Source organism: Podarcis muralis, chromosome 6 (genome assembly GCF_964188315.1).
Source record: "Podarcis muralis chromosome 6, rPodMur119.hap1.1, whole genome shotgun sequence".
NCBI lineage: Eukaryota > Metazoa > Chordata > Lepidosauria > Squamata > Lacertidae > Podarcis > Podarcis muralis.
Window position 1 is genome coordinate 27,696,068 of NC_135660.1, and position 20,740 is coordinate 27,716,807.

At 44.3% G+C, this 20,740-nt stretch overlaps 1 protein-coding gene and 1 pseudogene across 4 annotated transcripts in view; both read left to right on the forward strand.

The window, feature by feature from the left end:
* Nucleotides 1–20,740, forward strand: part of ATR (ATR checkpoint kinase) — a 53,224-nt gene that overhangs the window by 14,448 nt on the left and 18,036 nt on the right. For 3 of the 4 annotated variants that reach the window (XM_028731203.2, XM_028731200.2, XM_028731199.2), the window contains 16 exons: nt 686–876; nt 973–1,073; nt 1,775–1,946; nt 2,609–2,779; nt 3,559–3,753; nt 4,370–4,555; nt 5,420–5,512; nt 5,745–5,875; nt 6,239–6,382; nt 7,503–7,596; nt 8,383–8,508; nt 14,573–14,779; nt 15,230–15,343; nt 16,950–17,065; nt 18,369–18,489; nt 18,591–18,728. In XM_028731203.2, the coding sequence (XP_028587036.2) occupies nt 686–876; nt 973–1,073; nt 1,775–1,946; nt 2,609–2,779; nt 3,559–3,753; nt 4,370–4,555; nt 5,420–5,512; nt 5,745–5,875; nt 6,239–6,382; nt 7,503–7,596; nt 8,383–8,508; nt 14,573–14,779; nt 15,230–15,343; nt 16,950–17,065; nt 18,369–18,489; nt 18,591–18,728 (2,300 nt within the window). The remainder of the gene's footprint in view (nt 1–685; nt 877–972; nt 1,074–1,774; nt 1,947–2,608; nt 2,780–3,558; nt 3,754–4,369; nt 4,556–5,419; nt 5,513–5,744; nt 5,876–6,238; nt 6,383–7,502; nt 7,597–8,382; nt 8,509–14,572; nt 14,780–15,229; nt 15,344–16,949; nt 17,066–18,368; nt 18,490–18,590; nt 18,729–20,740) is intronic. The other variant, XM_028731201.2, reaches the window with a different exon arrangement.
* LOC144327990 (forkhead box protein N3 pseudogene) lies at nt 19,704–20,266 on the forward strand (annotated as a pseudogene).

Here is a 20,740-nt window from a genome sequence, read left to right on the forward strand (position 1 = left end):
TGTAGGCGCTTCCTATCAGTTGATGTCAAACTAGCGTACCACACTGTGATGCAGTATGAAAGGACACTTTCTCTTGTGGACCGGTAGAAGGAGATCACCAAATGTTGATTGACATTGTTCTTTTACAATACTCTGAGAGGTTGTTCTTCCCTGGAACCCTTTCATTGAGAAATGGGAGAGCAAATAACATGCAAATTTCTGGGTCTCCACTGTCCTTCCCCATGTCTCACTGTAAGGCGAATCCATGGTACTTCTTACATTTCAAGTTATTCAACCAGGAAATAAGGAAGGCAACTTCTTTGTCCTTCCAGAAGGACAGGGCTTGTTAATCAATGTGGCCTGTGGTCTCCTGCGCTAAAATGTAAGAGGAGATGCAATATATTTTGTCTAATCTGTATGTGTTATCCAGGTTTTGAAATCTAAACTAGAATGTTGTTGCTTTTTCAAAAAGTACTTAATAACATGTCAAAATATTTGTGAGTGAACTTCATAGTCTGTCTTAAATATTTTTATCTTTTGTGAACATGATTGTAATTTGAGGTAACCCAAATTATACATGTTTGATTTTTTTAAAAAAGAAATTTTAAGATGTATAAAATATGGTATTGCGCCATGTCGTGTTAACTTTGGTCTTACGATAAACAAAAATTGTTGAATGTATTGTTTCTGTTTCTTGTTCTTCTAGTATTAATAGAGAACATTCCTCTCCTTTGTAAACACCTGGACTTCAAAAAAGATGAATTAAATGTAAAAGCGATTGTTGGGGCTTTCTTAAAGCTAATGGAAGATCCCGACAAAGATGTAAGAATAGCCTTTAGTGGCTGCATCAAATACATACTGGATTCTTCAGACTCTGAGGAAGATTTCATTAAAGAGGTGAATTTCTTAAGTATCTTGAAGCCTGAAAGAGAGAGCAACCTTGATATGTAATCACAATAATGAATGCATATCGTTTCAAATTTGCTGTTTCAGCTCTTCGTTTCGAGAATGAAAGAAGCTTACACAAATGCTAAAATATCAAAAAATAGTGAGCTGAAGGATACATTGATTCTCACAACGGGTGATATTGGAAGGTACGTTTTAGTGTCTTCTTTTCTAACTTCTCTTAAGTATTCTGGTTTCAGGAGACTTATTCTGAGTTATGGAATATTCTTATCAGTTACTTTCTTTATGAATCACTTTCCATGAGGCACCCCGTAGCAATTTACAGAACAATTTTGTATATAATGACAGCGAAAACTTAAAGGTAAAGGGACCCCTGACCATTAGGTCCAGTCGTGACCGACTCTGGGGTTGCGGCGCTCATCTCGCTTTATTGGCCGAGGGAGCCGGCGTACAGCTTCCGGGTCATGTGGCCAGCACGACTAAGCCGCTTCTGGCGAACCAGAGCAGCACACAGAAACGCCGTTTACCTTCCCGCCGGAGCGATACCTATTTATCTACTTGCACTTTGACGTGCTTTTGAACTGCTAGGTTGGAGGGGCAGGGACCGAGCAACGGAAGCTCACCCCGTCGCAGGGATTCGAACCGCGACCTTCTGATCGGCAAGTCCTAGGCTCTGTGGTTTAACCCACAGCGCCACCCAGAGAAAACTTATGCACATATAAAAAAGGATTCGATTTTTAAAAATAAATAAAAATAAACCAGCACATATGTAGAATCAATTCAAATCTGTGATAAATGTCTTTACTTGAAAGGTTTCAGGCATGAACTATCTAGTGCATTTGTGTTACTTTCAAGCAATGTCTGTCTTTTCCCCCTTTTACTTTGTAAGGGCAACGAAAGGGAGCTTGGTGCCCTTTGCACTCTTGCACTTGTTGCATTGCTTGTTGTCCAAATCGGCCTCTGTGGCTGGAGCAGCATATACAGAAATCAGAGCTTTGGCTGCCACCAAGTCTATAAAGCTGCAAGCCTTTTTCAGTCAATACAAGAAACCAATCTGCCAGGTAAGAAGCCCGAATAATATAGGAAGAATACATTGCATTAACCTTTTAATTGCTTAACGTACCGTAGAGGGCTACAAGATCATGTGCTCACAACTTCTCCCCTAATGTACACATATTCCTCTTGCCCACTGTGGGGAAGGATTGTAGTTAAGAGTTACACATACCCTAACCATGATTTGTGTTAACCATGGCTTGCAAACCTTGGTTAAAGAAGGTCCCTTGGTTGGTGTAGATGTAAACTTAATCATGGTATAAAATGAAAGCAATTAGCATGAGTGGAGACATGGGTTCGAAAGGGAGTGTGTGACCCTGCAGCCCACTCTTGTCTCTTAGTTATGGCTGGAGACCTGGATAATTTTGTTCAGTCTTGGATCAAGACAAAGACGATTCTAAAGTCAAAGCTGTTAAAACCATTTCTATGCTAATATTTTCAGTGTTGGCAGGACAGTTGGATCTTAATTGTTTTGCGTTTGGCAGGGGTTTTCTAGTGGGGACAACATTCATTAGCAGAACTGTAAGCGGCTCCAGATTGTAAAGAACAAAAACCAATACCTTTGCTCTTTAGTCAGCTGAATGTTTATGTCTGGCATAATTGTCCTGAAGTAAGAATTCTAATTTCTGTATGAGAGAAATAACAGTGAAATGTATCTTTCAATTCTTAGTTTTTAGTGGAATCTCTGCACTCCAGGCAGTCGACAATGATTTGTAACACTCCCGGCCAAAGCAGCGAAGTACAGAAACAAGAAATTGCTCATCAAAGGGAAGCTGCCCTGGACATGTTATCTGAAATTGCCAATGTTTTTGATTTTCCAGACCTCAATCGTTTTCTCAGTGTAAGTTGATGGTGGTATATTCCAGAGCAGGCACCCCCAAACTCGGCCCTCCAGATGTTTTGGGACTACAACTCCCATCATCCCTAGCTAACAGGACTAGTGGTTAGGGATGATGGGAATTGCAGTCCCAAAATATCTGGAGGGCTGAGTTTGGGGATGCCTGTTCCAGAGTAAGAATAAGTCTTTGCATGTGTTTCCCATCTCAGTTTTCTCAATTCTTCCTTCATAATTTTTTGGTACTACTGGGGATGATTATGCAGATTGGTAAGATTCCTACATTTTTTTCATTTATTACATTTTTAGCTCACCTTTCTCCGCAAGGAGCTGAAGGTGCTATATGTGGTTCTGCTACCCACACACCCATTTTATCACCCCAGCAACAACTGTGAGGTAGCTTATTTCCCCAAGCAAAAGGGGAGCCGAGAAAAAGGTTTCCTTTTTCCCACAGGCCTTTCCCTCTGCCACATATTTTGCCTTCTTCCGCATTTTTATAGGAAGGGTTATTTTAGCTTGGAGTCTATTGTGTTTTGTGAAAGATGCCGATTCTTTTCGAAATAAACCCATGAAACTTACTAACTGTAGGGATTTCCCAGTGTTGGTTGTTTGAGGTTTTCACCATCGTTGAAAAGTTATTTGTCTGGCTTTCTGTATGTGCCCTTTCAGGCCAGTAAGTTTGGAGCTTATCACTCTTAACCACAAGCAAATGTGCACCTTCACTTGCACAAGGGGAAAGAAATGAGGTGTCAAAGCTCATTTTGGCTGTCTCTCTATTTTGCCAGCGGACTCTCCAAGTTCTTCTGCCTGACCTTGCTGCCAAGGCTAGCCCTGCAGCCTCTGTGCTTATTCGAACGATAGCGAAACAGCTAAATGTTAACCGCAGAGAGATCCTCATCAACAACTTCAAGTACATCTTCTCTCATCTCGTCTGCTTCTGTAGTAAAGATGAGCTCGAGCGAGCACTCCACTATCTCAAGGTAGTTATGTTTTGCACTTGGTCTATGAAGCTTTGGGAAAATAAGAATAATTAGGTTGGGGATTATATTGAAGCAATAAACAAATAAGTGACTTATATTCTCAAGATAAGAACTCAGTGCAAGCATGTTATTGGCATAATGAATATTTTTGGTGGGCCTAAAATAGTCTGGTTTCAAACAAGCCAGGAAACCAAAAATATATGCCTAAAATTAATCTGGTCAAGAAAAATTCTCAGTCAACAGTTTCTGCTGTTTCTAGATCCATAACCAGTCTAGATTGGGGCGGAGCAAGTGGGCTAATTGGCATGGGCCTACGATTTTGAAGGTCCCCTACTCTGAATCTCCCTGATGGAGGCAAAGGGGCCCTTTGGTAAAGATTATTGAAATGAGACCTACATTTTCCATCTGGCCTGGGCCTGTTACCAGCTTTGCACGGCACTGTCCATAACCAAAACCAACTTGTGCACCAAGATCTTTTCTTGATGTGTGTTAATAGCAGTTGTTCACTGAAATCCTTGACTAGGGGTTTGCATTTCTGTATTATTATCTCTTATTGTTGTGCATATGTCTGGTCTATTCTTTATTTCTTCGTTTGTTTTTCATTTGCGTTCCATAGAATGAAACCGAAATCGAACTTGGAAGTTTGCTGAGACAGGACTACCAGGGATTGCATAATGAATTATTGCTACGTATAGGAGAGCACTACCAGCAGGTCTTCAATGGTTTGTCGATTCTGGCTTCATTTGCCTCCAACGATGACCCTTATCAAGGACCAAAGGACATCACCTCTCCCGAACGAATGGCAAGTAGCAGTGCCATCACAGTTGTCTTTGTACAGTGGTACCTCAGGTTACATACGCTTCAGGTTACATACGCTTCAGGTTACAGACTCTGCTAACTCAGAAATAGTGCTTCAGGTTAAGAACTTTGCTTCAGGATAAGAACAGAAATCGTGCTCCGGCGGCAGCAGGAGGCCCCATTAGCTAAAGTGGTTAAGAACAGTTTCAGGTTAAGTATGGACCTCCGGAATGAATTAAGTACTTAACCCGAGGTACCACTGTATCACTTTAGAAGGAAAGGATGGCTTTTGGTCTTGTATTATGGTATGCCATTAAGTATATAGAAGAGAGGAAGAGTTTCTTTGCATGTCAGGAAGAGTTTTCACAACATTAAAAGGGAGCCTTGTGGGATAAGACCAAAGATTCATCTAGTACAGCGTTCTGTTTCCATAGTGACCAGCCAGATACCTCTGGGAAGCCCACAAGAAGAATATGAGTGAATCTTTCAGAAGAGCTCAATATCGTGAGCAAAATCAGCAGATTGAACAAGCAGCTGGTTGTGGGTTTTTTGCTATGGAAGTTACTAGTGGGAAGTAATTAGTTACGGACCTAACATCCCAAGCATATTAGCTTTGTTTAAATGCAGAACTGCACTGGACCAACCAGATTATGTTTGAAAGCATGAACTCCTTGATTAAGAAAGATCAGCAGTTCATTGGACCCTGGGAAGTTCTAATTTTCCAGAGCGGGTGTGCAAAGGTAGTATTTTACCATACATTATTTTGCACATCAACTATATATTTAAAGAGTGGATGTGCTGTGGGGTTCTCTTAGTAATGTGTTTCAAAGTGGAATATTTTCAGAGTACTATTTTTATGACTATCTAGGCTGATTACCTGCAACCAAAATTGCTGGGCATCTTGGCCTTCTTCAACATGCAGCTGTTAAGCTCCAGCATAGGAATTGAAGATAAGAAAATGGTGAGTGAACTCCGTCTGGGTGTAGAACCCCTATGTGTAGCTTCATTTGACATGGGTACCATTCTGGGATTAAGGAAGAAGCTGGGACAGTGCTAGATTTCTTTGGAGCCTGGCGGAAAAAGATAGAAGTCCAAATTCAAAAGAGGCTAAAGGGTGGTGAACAGTTACATACTTTTATCATGCAGCTTGGTTGTTAAAAATAATAATTCTTCTTTCTTCTTTTCAACTGCAGGCCTTAAATAGCTTGATGGCTTTAATGAAGCTTATGGGCCCCAAACATATAAGTGCTGTAAGAGTGAAGATGATGACAACACTCAGGACGGGGCTGAGATACAAGGATGATTTCCCCGAGTTGTGCTGCAGGTAAGAACACTGTGCACTGATTTATGACTACAGTCTAAGGCAGTGATGGCCAGACTTGGTCCACCAGCTGTTTTGGGACTACAACTCCCATCATCCCTAGCTAATGGGACCAGTGGTCAGGGATGATGGGAATTGTGGTCCCGAAACAGCTGGAGGGCCAAGTTTGGCCATCACTGGTCTAAGTGCTTTATTGTGACTTACGGTGAATCCCTGTGTGAGTAACTGCAAATAATTATGGCGCAGACATCTCATGATTGATTTTTTTTGGGGGGGGGGGTGTCTGTGTACTGAGAAATATATAGCCATGCTCTGTATGTTAGGATGCTGAGTTTTGGTTTTTTTTAAATTGTCCTCTTTGTTTAGAGCTTGGGACTGCTTTGTGCGCTGCTTGGATCAAAGTCACCTTGGCTCCCTTCTGAGTCACGTGATAGTCGCTCTGCTGCCCCTCATACATATTCAGCCGAAAGAAACAGCAGCCGTCTTCCATTTTCTTATCGTTGAGAACAGGTATTCTAACATAAAACATTTTAATAATGATTTTGGTGGTATCGTACCAGCAGTTTAGAGAAGAGCTGCAGCCAAAATTGTGTATACAGTGGTACCTCAGGTTACATACGCTTCAGGTTACAGACTCTGCTAACCCAGAAATAGTGCTTCAGGTTAAGAACTTTGCTTCAGGTTGAGAACAGAAATCGTGCTCCAGCGGCAGCGGGAGGCCCCATTAGCTAAAGTGGTGCTTCAGGTTAAGAACAGTTTCAGGTTAAGTACAGACCTCTGGAACGAATTAAGTACTTAACCCGAGGTACCACTGTATTCTGGTGTTAAAAAATAAATAAATCTGTAGTAAGGTAATTTAAATTTTGTGACCTGCATAAATGAGAAACTTTGCATTATTTGTTTTGCATAATTTATTCTACAAATATGCTGTTCAGTATTAATTATTCTGATAGGTGTGTGGAAGGGCCAGAACTATGCAGAGTCCTGACGTTTCTTCCCCAAGAAACATGGTTACAAAGTAAGGACTTTCACAGGTGGTGAATTGGAAAGGGGTCCTTTCACAGATACGGTGGGGGGGGGCAATACAACATTTTCATTCAGGTTCATGGGAAGTTCATGCTGTTTGCCGCTTCTTTTTATTTTAACTTTCCTCCCTCCCCCACCCCCTGTCAGCAGCAAACAGCAGAGCATTGGAGAGTAGGGGTACAAGGTGGTTCTCTTGTCAAAACCCAGCTTTTATATATCTGAATCCAGTGCTATTTTTCTAGAAAAAAAGGTGTTCACCATGAACACCTCCCTCGTTCTCTTAGAATGGCAATGGTGCCCACCTGAGAGGTGCCAGAAAGGAGTTCCTGTGAGTTCCCCCTGAAGCCCTGTCTAAATCTATATCTGAATACAAAAATAAAAGATCTCTAGATTTTTCTCAACTGTAATAGTTTGGCTAATTCTAACCAAATCGGTGAACAAATATGGGTTGGAACAATAGCAGGTCTTGAAGTTTATATAAATAGCTCCCTTTTAGTTTGTTTTTAAATTATTATTATTATTATTTCAGTGTACTACCGGGTTGTTTTTTTTAATAAAAAAAGATGCATGAGTGTTTTGTAAGAGATTTTGTTTTTTTCATTAGGAATGCAGTACAGGATTTTCTACATGAAATATATTTTCTGCCTGACCATCCTGAACTAAAAGACATTCAAGTCGTTCTTCAGGAATATAGAAAGGTATAGATTTCGTGATGTTTTGATATTTAAAAACAGAATGTTCATTTGAAGTTGGAAATGGGGTGTTGGATATCTATGATGTCTAAAGAGTTACATCATTCCAGTGTTTGTGTAAATAAAAGTGGCTCAATTAGCATGCTATGTTAAGCCAATGGTTTACAGTGAACATAGAGATAATTCTCGCTTCATTCCTCCTCTAATGTGAAGAGTAACCATGAGCTCTGCCTTAGTGTATTGTCCGAACCAGGAAAGGTGGTTTGTTTCGTTCCAAACTACAATGTGAAGACAAAGTTTGCTGTTGGATTACTAATTATGATTTGTTAGAAGCAAAACAAACCATAATCCCATAAATCGGGGATCGGGATTTGTTGCTTACACTAGGGGAGAAGTAAAGTGGGAGCAACCATGATGCTCATACTAAACCATGAACTATTATTTACCATGATGTGCAAACACTGCTAGTGGGAGAAATATTTCTGAAAATTGATCTGTAAGATTCCCTCATGCTGTTTGTCCTAATGATAAAGGTTCCCTTTACCTTTATCATTAGTGTTTGTCCTAATGATAGACAAGCATAAACATGGTGCGAACAATATAATATGGCACAGACCGCATCCCTTTTCCCACCAAAACCAACTGGGGGATATACTCAACTAAGTTGGAGTAGACTCATTGAAATCAACGAACTTAAGTATGACTACTGTTGGATAATCCCCCACTGTGTGTTGGTACATTTCACAATGGGTTTGTTCATTGAAACATGTACTCTGATGTATTTTGCCTTAGGAGACTTCCAGGAGCACAGACTTGCAGACAGCGCTACAGCTCTCCATGAAGGCTATTCAGCATGAGAATGTAGATGTTCGGATTCATGCTCTCACCAGCCTGAAAGAAACATTATATAAAAACCAAGTAAGTAAAACTGTAAAGCTCAAAGGCTCTGAGATGGGTAGCTAGCACTGCAATTCTATACATGTTTGTTTGGGACTAAGTACCATTGAAATATGGGACGCGGGTGGCGCTGTGGGTTAAACCACAGAGCCTAGGACTTGCCGATCAGAAGGTCGGCGGCTCAAATCCCCACGACAGGGTGAGCTCCCGTTGCTCGGTCTCAGCTCCTGCCAACCTAGCAGTTCGAAAGCACGTCAAAGTGCAAGTAGATAAATAGGTACCGCTCTGGCGGGAAGGTAAACAGTGTTTCCGTACACTACTCTCCTGTGTGAGTGTCTGAGGGCCCTGCTCCTTCCTGCCACTCACCATCTGGCCCAGGGCAGGGCCTGAAGGACTCACAGGGACTGCTGCGTTCTGCTGCCCAGGAGGACTCTCCTGTGTGAGTGTCTGAGGGCCCTGCTCCTTCCTGCCACTCACCATCTGGCCCAGGGCGGGGCCTGAGGCCTCATAAGGACTGCTGCGTTCTGCTGCCCAGGAGGACTCTCCTGTGTGAGTGTCTGAGGGCCCTGCTCCTTCCTGCCACTCACCATCTGGCCCAGGGCAGGGCCTGAAGGACTCACAGGGACTGCTGCGTTCTGCTGCCCAGGAGGACTCTCCTGTGTGAGTGTCTGAGGGCCCTGCTCCTTCCTGCCACTCACCATCTGGCCCAGGGCGGGGCCTGAGGCCTCATAAGGACTGCTGCGTTCTGCTGCCCAGGAGGACTCTTCTGTGTGAGTGTCCGAGGGCCCTGCTCCTTCCTGCCACTCACCATCTGGCCCAGGGCAGGGCCTGACAGGACTCACAGGGACGGTTGCTGTCACTGCTGCTGCGGCCCAGGGGGATCCGGTGGGGCGCAGAGTTCCTTTTAAAATGTTTTAAAATTTTCCTTTTCCTTTTCCTTTTATTTTTTTGTATATGTGGGGACGGGGATGGGGGTGGGATGGATGTTTAGTTGGGAATTTGTTTGATTTTAATGGATTTGTAATTTTTATAGTTTTTCATTTGTATTGCTTTTTGTTTTCTGAATTTTGTTTGTTTGTTTGTTTTTGTTTTTATTGTTTTAAGGTCTTATTTTGTTCTTAAGGGGAAGGGTCAGGGCTGCCGAGGAGTGGGTCCCAGCCAACAAAATGGCTGGGGTATGTTCCACAGAGGGGGATGCGCTGGGACAACCGATCTCAGTGATCACGGGTAGGAGGAGGAGTTACGCTAAGACCAGACCATGTCATTACAGAGGAGGCAGGTTTAGTCGTTGTCTGAGGACTATCCCTGCCTCCGGGTCTGGTCCTGTCCGGACGGATACTAGAATCAGCAAGGGATACCCACATAGCCTGAAGGTGCTGCTGTGCAATGCCAGGTCAATGATTCATAAGACCACTGCCATCCATGACTTGATCATGGATGGAGGATTTGACCTGGCTTGTGTAACAGAGACTTGGTTGGATGAAGCAGATGGGCCTGTTCTTGCCGCTGCTTGTCCACCGGGTTTCTCTTACGCACAGCAACCCAGGCCTTGTGGGCGGGGAGGGGGGGTTGCAGTGATTTTTAGGAAGTCATTAGTTTGCACCAGGCGTCCTGTTAGGAAGACCCAGTTCTCTGAGTGCATGTTCTGGAAGTTGGGCAATAGGGGCAGTACAGGATTCCTTTTGGTGTACCGACCTCCCCGCTGCACCAAGGATTCCCTGCCCGAGCTGCTTCAGGTCGTGGCGGATGTTCTCCTGGAGACACCTAGTTTGGTTGTCCTAGGGGATTTTAATATCCATGCCGACACGACCTTACAAGGGGCCGCTCGGGACTTCGTGGAAAGCATGGCCTCCATGGGGCTGTCCCTGAATAACTTTGGCCCAACCCATAGCCGCGTACATGCCTTGGACCTGGTGTTTACCTCCATGGATGTTGGTGTTCTGACACTAAATAAAAGCGAAACAAAAGAAGTGCCATGGTCAGACCACTTCCTGGTGCAACTTGACTTCTCCGCGACCCTTCCCCTCTGCAGGGAGGTGGGACCGATTCGGATGGTCCGCCCCCGCCACTTAATGGATCCAAATGGCTTCCAGAGAGTGGTAGGGGATGCTTTATCCCATGTTGATGGCCTTTCAGCTGATTCCCTGGTGGCCCGCTGGAATGTGGAGTTAACCAGGGCTATTGACTGTTTGGCTCCGAAGCGCCCTCTCCGATTGCATGGAGCCCGGACAGCCCCGTGGTTTTCCACGGATCTGAGGGCAATGAAACAATCGTTGAGACGGCTAGAGCGCCGGTGGCGGATGACCCATTCTGAAGCTGACCGGACACAGGTTAGAGCTCAGTGTCGAGCCTACCAAGTGGCGGTAGCGACGGCGAAGAAGGCCTTCTTCGCCGCCTCTATTGCATCTGCAGAAAACAGCAGCAGGAGACTTTTTCAGGTGGTCCGCAATTTAGCGGAACCACCTGCTACATCGGGGCCCAGTACGGGCCACATGATCTCCTGCAATGATTTTGCAAAGTTTTTTGCAGATAAAGTCGCTCAGATTCGGGAAGAGGTAGACGCCACCGTGGGAGCAGGGCCAGGGCGGGAGAGTGCTAGAGTCCTGTCTAGTCAAATTGCGTGGGATCAATTCCAATCTGTTACCTCCGAGGTTGTGGACAGGCTGCTTGGACGAGTGAAACCAACCACCTGTCTCCTGGATCCTTGCCCATCCTGGCTTATAAAAGCTAGCCGGGAAGGGCTGGGCGATGGGCTTCGTGGGGTGGTGAATGCTTCCCTCCGTGAGGGAACCTTCCCAGACCCGTTGAAAGAGGCGGTTATTAAACCGCTTCTTAAAAAACCATCTTTAGATGCGGCCACGATGGCCAACTATCGCCCAGTCTCAAATCTTCCATTCTTGGGCAAGGTGATTGAGCGAGTGGTTGCTGAACAACTCCAGGCACGCCTGGAAGAAGCGGACCATTTGGATCCCTTCCAATCGGGATTCAGGCCTCATCACGGGACTGAAACTGCCTTGGTCGCACTGGTTGATGATCTCCGGCGGGCTAGGGACAAAGGTGAGAGCTGTTTCCTAGTTCTGCTGGATCTCTCAGCGGCATTTGATACCATCGACCATAACATCCTTCTGGACCGTCTTGAGGGGCTGGGAGCTGGGGGTACTGTCATACAGTGGTTCCGCTCCTTCCTCCTGGGCCGTGTTCAGAAAGTGGTGGTGGGGGATGAGTGTTCAGACCCCTGGGCTCTCACTTGTGGGGTGCCTCAGGGTTCTGTCCTCTCCCCTATGCTTTTCAACATCTACATGCAGCCGCTGGGAGAGATCATCAGGGGGTTTGGGCTGGGTGTTCATCAGTATGCAGATGATACCCAGCTCTACCTTTCTTTCAAATCAGAACCAGTGAAGGCGGTGACGGTCCTGTGTGAGTGTCTGGAGGCGGTTGGAGGATGGATGGCGGCAAACAGATTGAGATTGAATCCTGACAAGACAGAAGTACTGTTTCTGGGGGACAGGAGGCGGGCAGGTGTGGAGGATTCCCTGGTCCTGAATGGGGTAACCGTGCCCCTGAAGGACCAGGTGCGCAGCCTGGGAGTCATTTTGGACTCACAGCTGTCCATGGAGGCACAGGTTAAATCCGTGTCCAGGGCAGCTGTGTACCAGCTCCATCTGGTACGTAGGCTGAGACCCTATCTGCCCGCGGACTGCCTCGCCAGAGTGGTGCATGCTCTGGTTATCTCCCGCTTGGACTACTGCAATGCGCTCTACGTGGGGCTACCTTTGAAGGTGACCCGGAAACTACAACTAATCCAGAATGCAGCAGCCAGACTGGTGACTGGGAACGGCCGCCGAGACCATATAACACCGGTCTTGAAAGACCTACATTGGCTCCCAGTACGTTTCCGAGCACAATTCAAAGTGTTGGTGCTGACCTTTAAAGCCCTAAACGGCCTCGGTCCAGTATACCTGAAGGAGCGTCTCCACCTCCATCGTTCTACCCGGACACTGAGGTCCAGCACCGAGGGCCTTCTGGCGGTTCCCTCAGTGCGAGAAGCCAAGTTACAGGGAACCAGGCAGAGGGCCTTCTCGGTAGTGGCGCCCTCCCTGTGGAACGCCCTCCCACCAGATGTCAAAGAGAACAACAACTACCAGACTTTTAGAAGACATCTGAAGGCAGCCCTGTTTAGGGAAGCTTTTAATGTTTGATGTATCACAGTATTTTAATATTCTTTTGGAAGCAGCCCAGAGTGGCTGGGGAAACCCAGCCAGATGGGCGGGGTATAAATAATAAATTATTATTATTATTATTATTATTACCCTGGTTCGCCAGAAGCGGCTTAGTCATGCTGGCCACATGACCCGGAAGCTGTATGCCGGCTCCCTCGGCCAATAAAGCGAGATGAGCGCCGCAACCCCAGAGTCGGTCACGACTGGACCTAATGGTCAGGGGTCCCTTTACCTTTACCTTTTACTATTGAAATTAGCAGGACTTGCATCTGAATAGACAATGTAGGATTGTTCTGCAAATAATCACACCGTGTATCTAGAATCGTAAAACTACACCATTGATTCTAAAACCACATTATGAATATGAATGCAATTTAGAATTAGCCAAGATCTTGCCTTTGTGATGAATTTCTCTTAATTTCATATTAACAAAGCTACCCATTTGATTTTAGAATGAAAGAAATGTAAACTTAGCTTGCATTCTAAGAATCCTACAGTGAAGCCAGCCCCGCCCCCCGCCACATTGTTAATTCTGATCTTTATCCGAATAGACTTCTTTTGCTCCCACCAAAGAAAGAGAGTATTTCTATTTTATCCAGGGTTCCAAAGCACTCAATCATTTGTAGTATAATGTCTGTTTCTTCCTTTCTCTTGTCAGCATCGCTGAGAAAGGTGATCTATACTAGATAAATTATGTGATATTCAGTTACCAGTCACACAGTAAAGGAGCTTGTCGTTTTCAGTGTCAGCCTGACAAGAGAAGAGAGATTTGTTGTATGTGGTGCATTCTTTCTCCTTGGCTTTTTAAAGTATCTGTTTCTTAATTCCACCTTAATGTGCACAATTGTACTCGCAGAGTAATTACTGGACAATAGGGAGCATTCCCCCACACATTCTCTAATGTTCGCCTTTTGTTTTTGAGACCATTCATTGGATTGCCCAGCACTGATTTAGCTTGGAGAAAGAGAGCTCCCTTAGTCACTTGTGGAGGATACTGAGCATTTAGATTTATTCTAATCTGTTTTCTGGCCTGGATTCAAGATGGAAACCACTTTGGTTGCCCTGTTGGATGATTCATTCTGTGCACTCAGAAGTGTCAACCCCACATGCTACAATCAGAGACCCTTGACAGCCACTGAGGTGATGGGCAAGCCATAAATTTAAAGCACATGACTCTTACCCAAAGAATCCTGGGAATGGAAGTTTATCCCCTCCCAGTTCCTAGGATTCTTCGGGTGAAGTCATGTACTTTAAATGTACAGTGGTACCTCAGTTTTCAAATGTCTCGAAAGTCAAACGTTTTGGTTTTTGAACGCCGAAAACCCGGAAGTAAATACTTCGGTTTTCAAACACTTTTCGGAAGTCGAACATGCTATGCGGCTTCTGTATTGAGTTTTCCGGAAGTAAATGCTTCAGTTTTCGAATGTTTCAGAACTCAAATGGTCTTCCAGAACAGATTATGTTTGAAAACTGAGGTACCACTGTATAGTGTGTACATAGCCTGAGTTGGATGGGTTAATAACTGACCTGGTATAAGGGCCCCATCTTGTGTCTATTTCATTCGGTGTCTAGGGCCTAGTTTTTCTGGAAAACACAATAAGTTCATAGCATTAACTGTACTGAGTTTTTATTTTCCTTATAACTGTGCTACATAAAAAGAAGACATTAATAATTACATCTGCGTCTGTACTAGAATTGTGCTTAGATGTTCTAATTGTTTTATTGCTTGTGTATTTGCTGCCCGGGACTCCTTTAGGAGGAAGGCTGGTATATGAATTAAATAAATAACAAAATAATTAACATGGTATCACATTGGAATATGAAGTATGCATGTATAACTTGCTCTCCCCCCCCCCCCCCCTTAGGAGAAGCTGATAAAATACGCAACAGATAGCGAAACTGTGGAGCCAGTTATTTCCCAGCTGGTGACTGCCCTTCTAATTGGCTGTCAGGATGTGAATTCTCATGCCCGGCTCCTTTGTGGAGAATGTTTAGGTGAACTGGGAGCTATAGATCCAGGCAGGCTGGACTTCTCAACAAGCAACAACCAAGGAAAAGGGCTTACATTTGTGGTAAGGAATGCTAATACCGGCATCTCATGTAGTTTGTATCAAGGCAAGGAGAAATCGGTAGTTGTATAGGGTTGTATGCAATGCTGCTGCTCTGCTCACACAACATGCTTCTGAATGAACATTTTTTTGTATGTGGCGGTTTCTCACTAAAGGATGAAGTGGGTCCATTCCCAGCTTCATATCATAGAAAAGGGGGAGATGCTGTAGTCTGTTGCCATCTTCCTTGCCCCTTCTTGGGCTGCTCTGGGTCGGTAGAGTTGTTTTGCTGAATGCCTTTGACCCAAGCGTTATGACTCTCATTGAAAGTCACGGTGTGACTTCAGTGACCCTGGAGGACTCCCAGCCCCCATCATTTCTTAATCCCAATTTAAAATTAGATTTTTGGTAGTGACCAGGCAGAGGATATCAACAAAGCAGCTCATCTAAGAAATCTTACTGCTTTCCCCTAAGACTGGTGTAGAAGATCCAGATTTTGCTTATGGGTTATTCATGGAGCTGACAAGAGCGTTCCTTGCTTATGCCGATAACGTCCGGGCTCAAGATTCTGCATCATATGCCATTCAGGTAAGGAAGGTTTGTTTGATGAAACGGTATTGACAACTGCCTTTTTACCAAAATTGATCTGGCCCTTGGAGCCAGTAAGGTTTCACCACCCTCTCTTTTATTGGCTTAAGTAGCTTCAGCTAATTGCAGAAAACCTTTGCTTCATGATAATTACTGTTCAAAATCTGATTTGCAACTTGTTTGAAATCAAACTATGTTTTAAAATATATGTATATATATATGTTGCCCATCATTTGTCTATATCAGATAACCACAACATTTTCTTCATTGCTTCAGATGCCTCGTCAAAATTTATCTTTTTTGCCCAGGCTTCTCTTGAACCCTGTTTTATGTGTTTAAATCTGTTTCATTTGCTTTTATATGCTTTTAGATTGTGTTTTGTTTTCATGATATATTGCTTGTTTTTTGGACTGTTGTATATTTTTTTAAAAATGGTAACATGATACAAATGCTTTTAAATAAATGAATGTATTAAAATAGTATAAAGATTGCAAATATGGTTGTGAGTGTCATCTGGAGGAGGAAAAACTTAAACACGTAGCAGAGTTCCCAAAAAATAATCAGAGGCAATTGTACTTCATCCAGCAGAGCTTTTACTGCTACTGAAGGCAAATGAGCATAATGGCCACAAATCCAATACATTCAGGACTGGCACAGTCCATAAGACATCCAGTTGCAGCAGACTTAACTTAAATTTAGCTTATAATAAGACTAAACCTTAACACTATAAAATACAGGACACCACACCAGAACACCAGAAGGGATACGGGTGGCGCTGTGGGTTAAACCACAGAGCCTAGGGCCTGCCGATCAGAAGGTCGGCGGTTCGAATCCCCGCGACGGGGTGAGCTCCCGTTGCTCAGTCCCTGCTCCTGCCAACCTAACAGTTTGAAAGCACATCAAAGTGCAAGTAGATAAATAGTTACCGCTCTGGCGGGAAGGTAAACAGTGTTGCCGTACACTGCCCTGGTTTGCCAGAAGCGGCTTAGTCATGCTGGCCACATGACCCAGAAGCTGTACGCCGGCTCCCTCGGCCAATAAAGCGAGATGAGCGCCGCAACCCCAGAGTCAGTCACGACTGGACCTAATGGTCAGGGGTCCCTTTACCTTTTACACCAGAACAAAGAGAAAGTGAGTGAAACCCAGGCTCCTCCTGGCCTGACTGTAACAACATGATCTTGACAGAAAGGATAACAGAACCAGCTTAAACCAGCTGCACTCAGCTTCCCAGAAGGAATAACCCAAACATCAGAATCCTTCTTCCTGTTTCTTTCACGTAGAAAGAAACCTTCTAGAACCCTCCTGAACTAATCAGAATAGGAAAAATCTTTACACATCAGATCAATACTTTCTGTACTAAGAAATGCAAACTAACAGTGAGAAAGGTAATTGGGAGTGGCAAAGAGGAGGGGCCACCTGAGGTACAGTCCTGATAGCCAGACCATGGTTTTGCAGTGATGTCTTAAACTAGACTATTGTGTCTAGCATGAATGAGGCAGTGGAAGTGTTCATTTTCTGTTTCATTGCTTAAGAATAATTCATGTTGAATAGTTTATTCTGTACAGTGCAAATGTATTCATATAAAACTTGCTCTCTCTCTTTTTAGGAGTTGCTTTCTATCTATGATTGTAGGGAGACAACCACTGACAGCTCAGGAGGCAAGCTTTGGAAAATGTTTCCTGATCATATTCAGGAAATATTGGAACCTCATTTAAGTACACGGTATGTGTGATGGCCACGTCCCAGCCAAGACTCGGGCTGCTGTTTGAGTACTCATGCCACCAGATAAGAGATTAATTATTATTTACCAGGCTAACCCTTCTCAGACAACCTCCAAAAGGCCCCCAGGGTCTCTCTGAAGCTTCCTTGGGTAACATAATATTAAAGCTTTAGGCTTGAGAGTGTTTATAATAGGCTCAGACCACACCATGTTCACAAAACAAGGAACAAATTTAATAAGATGAAAAAGACAGTACAGTTGTACCTTAGAAGTCGAACGGAATCCGTTCCGGAAGTCCGTTCAACTTCCAAAACGTTTGAAAACCAAATTGCGGCTTCTGATTCCTGCAGCCAATCAGAAGCCACGGAAGCCCCATCAGATGTTCGGCTTCCAAAAATAGTTTGGAAACTGGAACAGTCACTTCCAAGTTTGCAACGTTCGGGAGCCAAAACATTCGGGAACTAAGCTGTTCGAAAAGCAAGGTACGACTGTGTAAGACAAGCAAATGTTACAGCGAATGAAAATTAAGACCCCCAAATTACAAAAACCCAAAATATTCCCTTTGGAGCTAAAACAAATCAAAATTGGATAAACACGACACACTTGTCAAATGCTTAAAGGTAAAGGGACCCCTGACCATTAGGTCCAGTCGTGGCCGACTCTGGGGTTGCGGCGCTCATCTCGCTTTATTGGCCGAGGAAGCTGGCGTACAGCTTCCAGGTCATGTGGCCAGCATGACTAAGCCGCTTCTGGCGAACCAGAGCAGCGCACGGAAACGCCGTTTACCTTCCCGCCGGAGTGGTACCTATTTATCTACTTGCACTTTGACGTGCTTTTGAACTGCTAGGTTGGCAGGAGCAGGGACCGAGCAACGGGAGCTCACCCCTTCGCAGGGATTTGAACCACCGACCTTCTGATTGGCAAGTCCTAGGCTCTATGGTTTAACCTACAGCGCCACTTAAGCAGCCCCTAAACTCACCAAGCTTGCAAAGAGGCCTCTTGTTCCTGTAGCCTTCCTCCGAAGCTCATCAAAACATCTGCAGATCACATCAGTTTCTCTTTATTTACTCCCACTTGGCCACCCACGTGCTTATATAGCTTCCCCATGTCCATTATGTGTCACTGCTCTTGGATTATCGGCTCAAGGAAGTTTAGAGCTCCTATGTTTACTGCCCTCAGAGAGAGATGTGCAGTTAGTCACATCAGTAATGGTGGACACCTATGCCTAGAACATTGTTGTTTCATTGCTCTTTCTTTTCTGTTGAGCTAACACATACCAACAAGCTTTGGACATTTTGTTTACAGATACAAGAGTTACCAGAAGGCTGTAAACTGGACTAAGGTTAAGAAGCCCATTTACTTAAGCAAATTAGGCAAAAATTTTGCAGACTGGTCAGCAACCTGGGCTGGTTACCTTATAACTAAGGTAAGAATTATGAGCACATACCTCAGTTAGATGAACTTTGCAATGTTACCTTGACCTCAGATTTCCAAGAGCTATGCTAAGCCGTGTAATTCTTGTTCCAGGTGCGACATGAACTTGCCAGTAAGGTTTTCAACTGCTGCAGCATTATGATGAAGAACGACTTCAAGGTGACAATCTATCTCCTTCCCCACATTCTTGTCTATGTTCTTTTGGGATGTAATCAGGAGGATCAGCAAGAGGTGAGAGCCCCTTTACCTGTTTACTCCAAAAGTACTTGTGATGACCCTGCATACGTGGTTTGCCAATCACTTCCCTTAGTTCCAGCTACAAAGAAAAACAAATTATGACTTTCGTTGTAGGGAGAAAGCTAGCTAGCAACATGCCTAAGAGCAATCTAGAAATTATATATCTCAAAGCCATGGTGGAATCCTTGTTGCTGACTGTTTATGACTGTTCTTGCTGATAATTGCAGCTTCTTACTACATTTGTCTGATTCTTTTTTTTAATTTTTGGCACTCTGCTTTTGAAAAATAAGTTTGTGTGTGTGGTGCTACAGATGTCTGAATGGACTGTGGCATCCACTCTACACTCAACCTTCTGAGAGAGGACCCAAACCTGTTGCTGAAAAACAACACGTGCTGATTCTAGGTGTGCTTGCACGTGGGTGGAAACCAGAAAATACACACAACCCAAGATTTGAAAAGTGAGCTCTTCATTTATTGAATCCGGAGGATAAGAACATATACAGTCATACCTCATGTTACATTTGCTTCAGGTTGCGCATTTTCAGGCTGCGTCCCACGGCGACCCGGAAGTAACGGAACGGGTTACTTCTGGGTTTCGCTGCTCGCACATGCGCAGACACGCAAAATGACATCACGCACATGCGCAGAAGTGGCAAATCGCGACCCGCAGACACAGGTTGCATTCTTTTCAGGTTGCAAATGGGCCTCCGGAACAGATCCCGTTTGCAACCAGAGGTACCACTGTACACCACTAATTTATGTGTGGCAGTAGAGAGATACAGATAAAATTGTGGGTGCATGTGATTGTAGTTCTGACACATTCATGACCCTAAGCTGATAATTTGAGATGCACTATGCTAAGAGGAGGAAAACAAAGAGTTTGGGAGTGTTGCAGATGTCGCTTTCCCTGAAGTGACTTTCAAGCTCATCCACATACCACGTAGGCTGGCGGGAAGCAGGGCGGAGGGGAGACGGAAAAGCCAGTCGGAAGAAGCGAAGGAGGAGTCTCCGTCTAAATGGGTCCAGTTATGCCTCCCAGTAAGAAGCCAGAAAGCTCGGGAATTAGTGTTTCCAGTGGATTGAGCCAGTGTTACCGGGATAGAGACTTAGCAAAGACGCTTCACGACGATGAGGATTTAGACTTTCCTTTACCTGCCCTCCGGTTGGAAAAAGGTCCCATGGAGGATGAAGAGCTCACCAACTTGAACTGGTTGCACGAGAGCAAGAACTTGCTGAAAAGTTTCGGGGACTCGGTCTTAAGAAGTGTTAGCCCAGTACAAGACCTTGATGACGACACCCCTCCATCACCTGCTCACGCTGACATGCCCTACGATGCCAAGCAAAACCCCAACTGCAAACCGCCCTACTCCTTTAGCTGCCTCATATTTATGGCCATTGAGGATTCTCCAACCAAACGGCTGCCTGTAAAGGATATATACAACTGGATTTTGGAACACTTTCCTTATTTTGCAAATGCCCCCACTGGATGGAAAAACTCTGTTGCAGATGTCATACAAATTTCCAGAAAGTAGAGATTGTTAGCTGTACCTTTTTCTGGTTCAGACTGAGCCACTAAAGTGACACAGATATGGAAGAGCCCTTAAACAGAAGCAGGAGTGGGGTGTTCCATGCTTGAAAACTTATTTTTCTACCCACTTCAAACCTGAAGTGTCAGTGATCCCTCTCCAAAGTTTCAGAGCCTTATAATCGAACAAAATATGTCTTGTGAATGCAGAGTAAAAACACACAGTGGGGCTCAAATGTTGAACAGATAACATTTCAGATTGCATTATAAAAGGTGATCTGATGGGAAATGCTTTACTCTATGTCCTGGGAAGACTGTAATGTATCCGTAAACCAAGGATAATGTTGTTGTTTTTTTACTAACTATTAATGTTTTGTTTTGCTAACAAGGTGGAGACCGAGAGAAAGGTTATTCACAGTAAACTGTTAACTATGGTTTGCTGTGACATGCAAATGAGGCAAAAACATTAACCAGTCCTGAG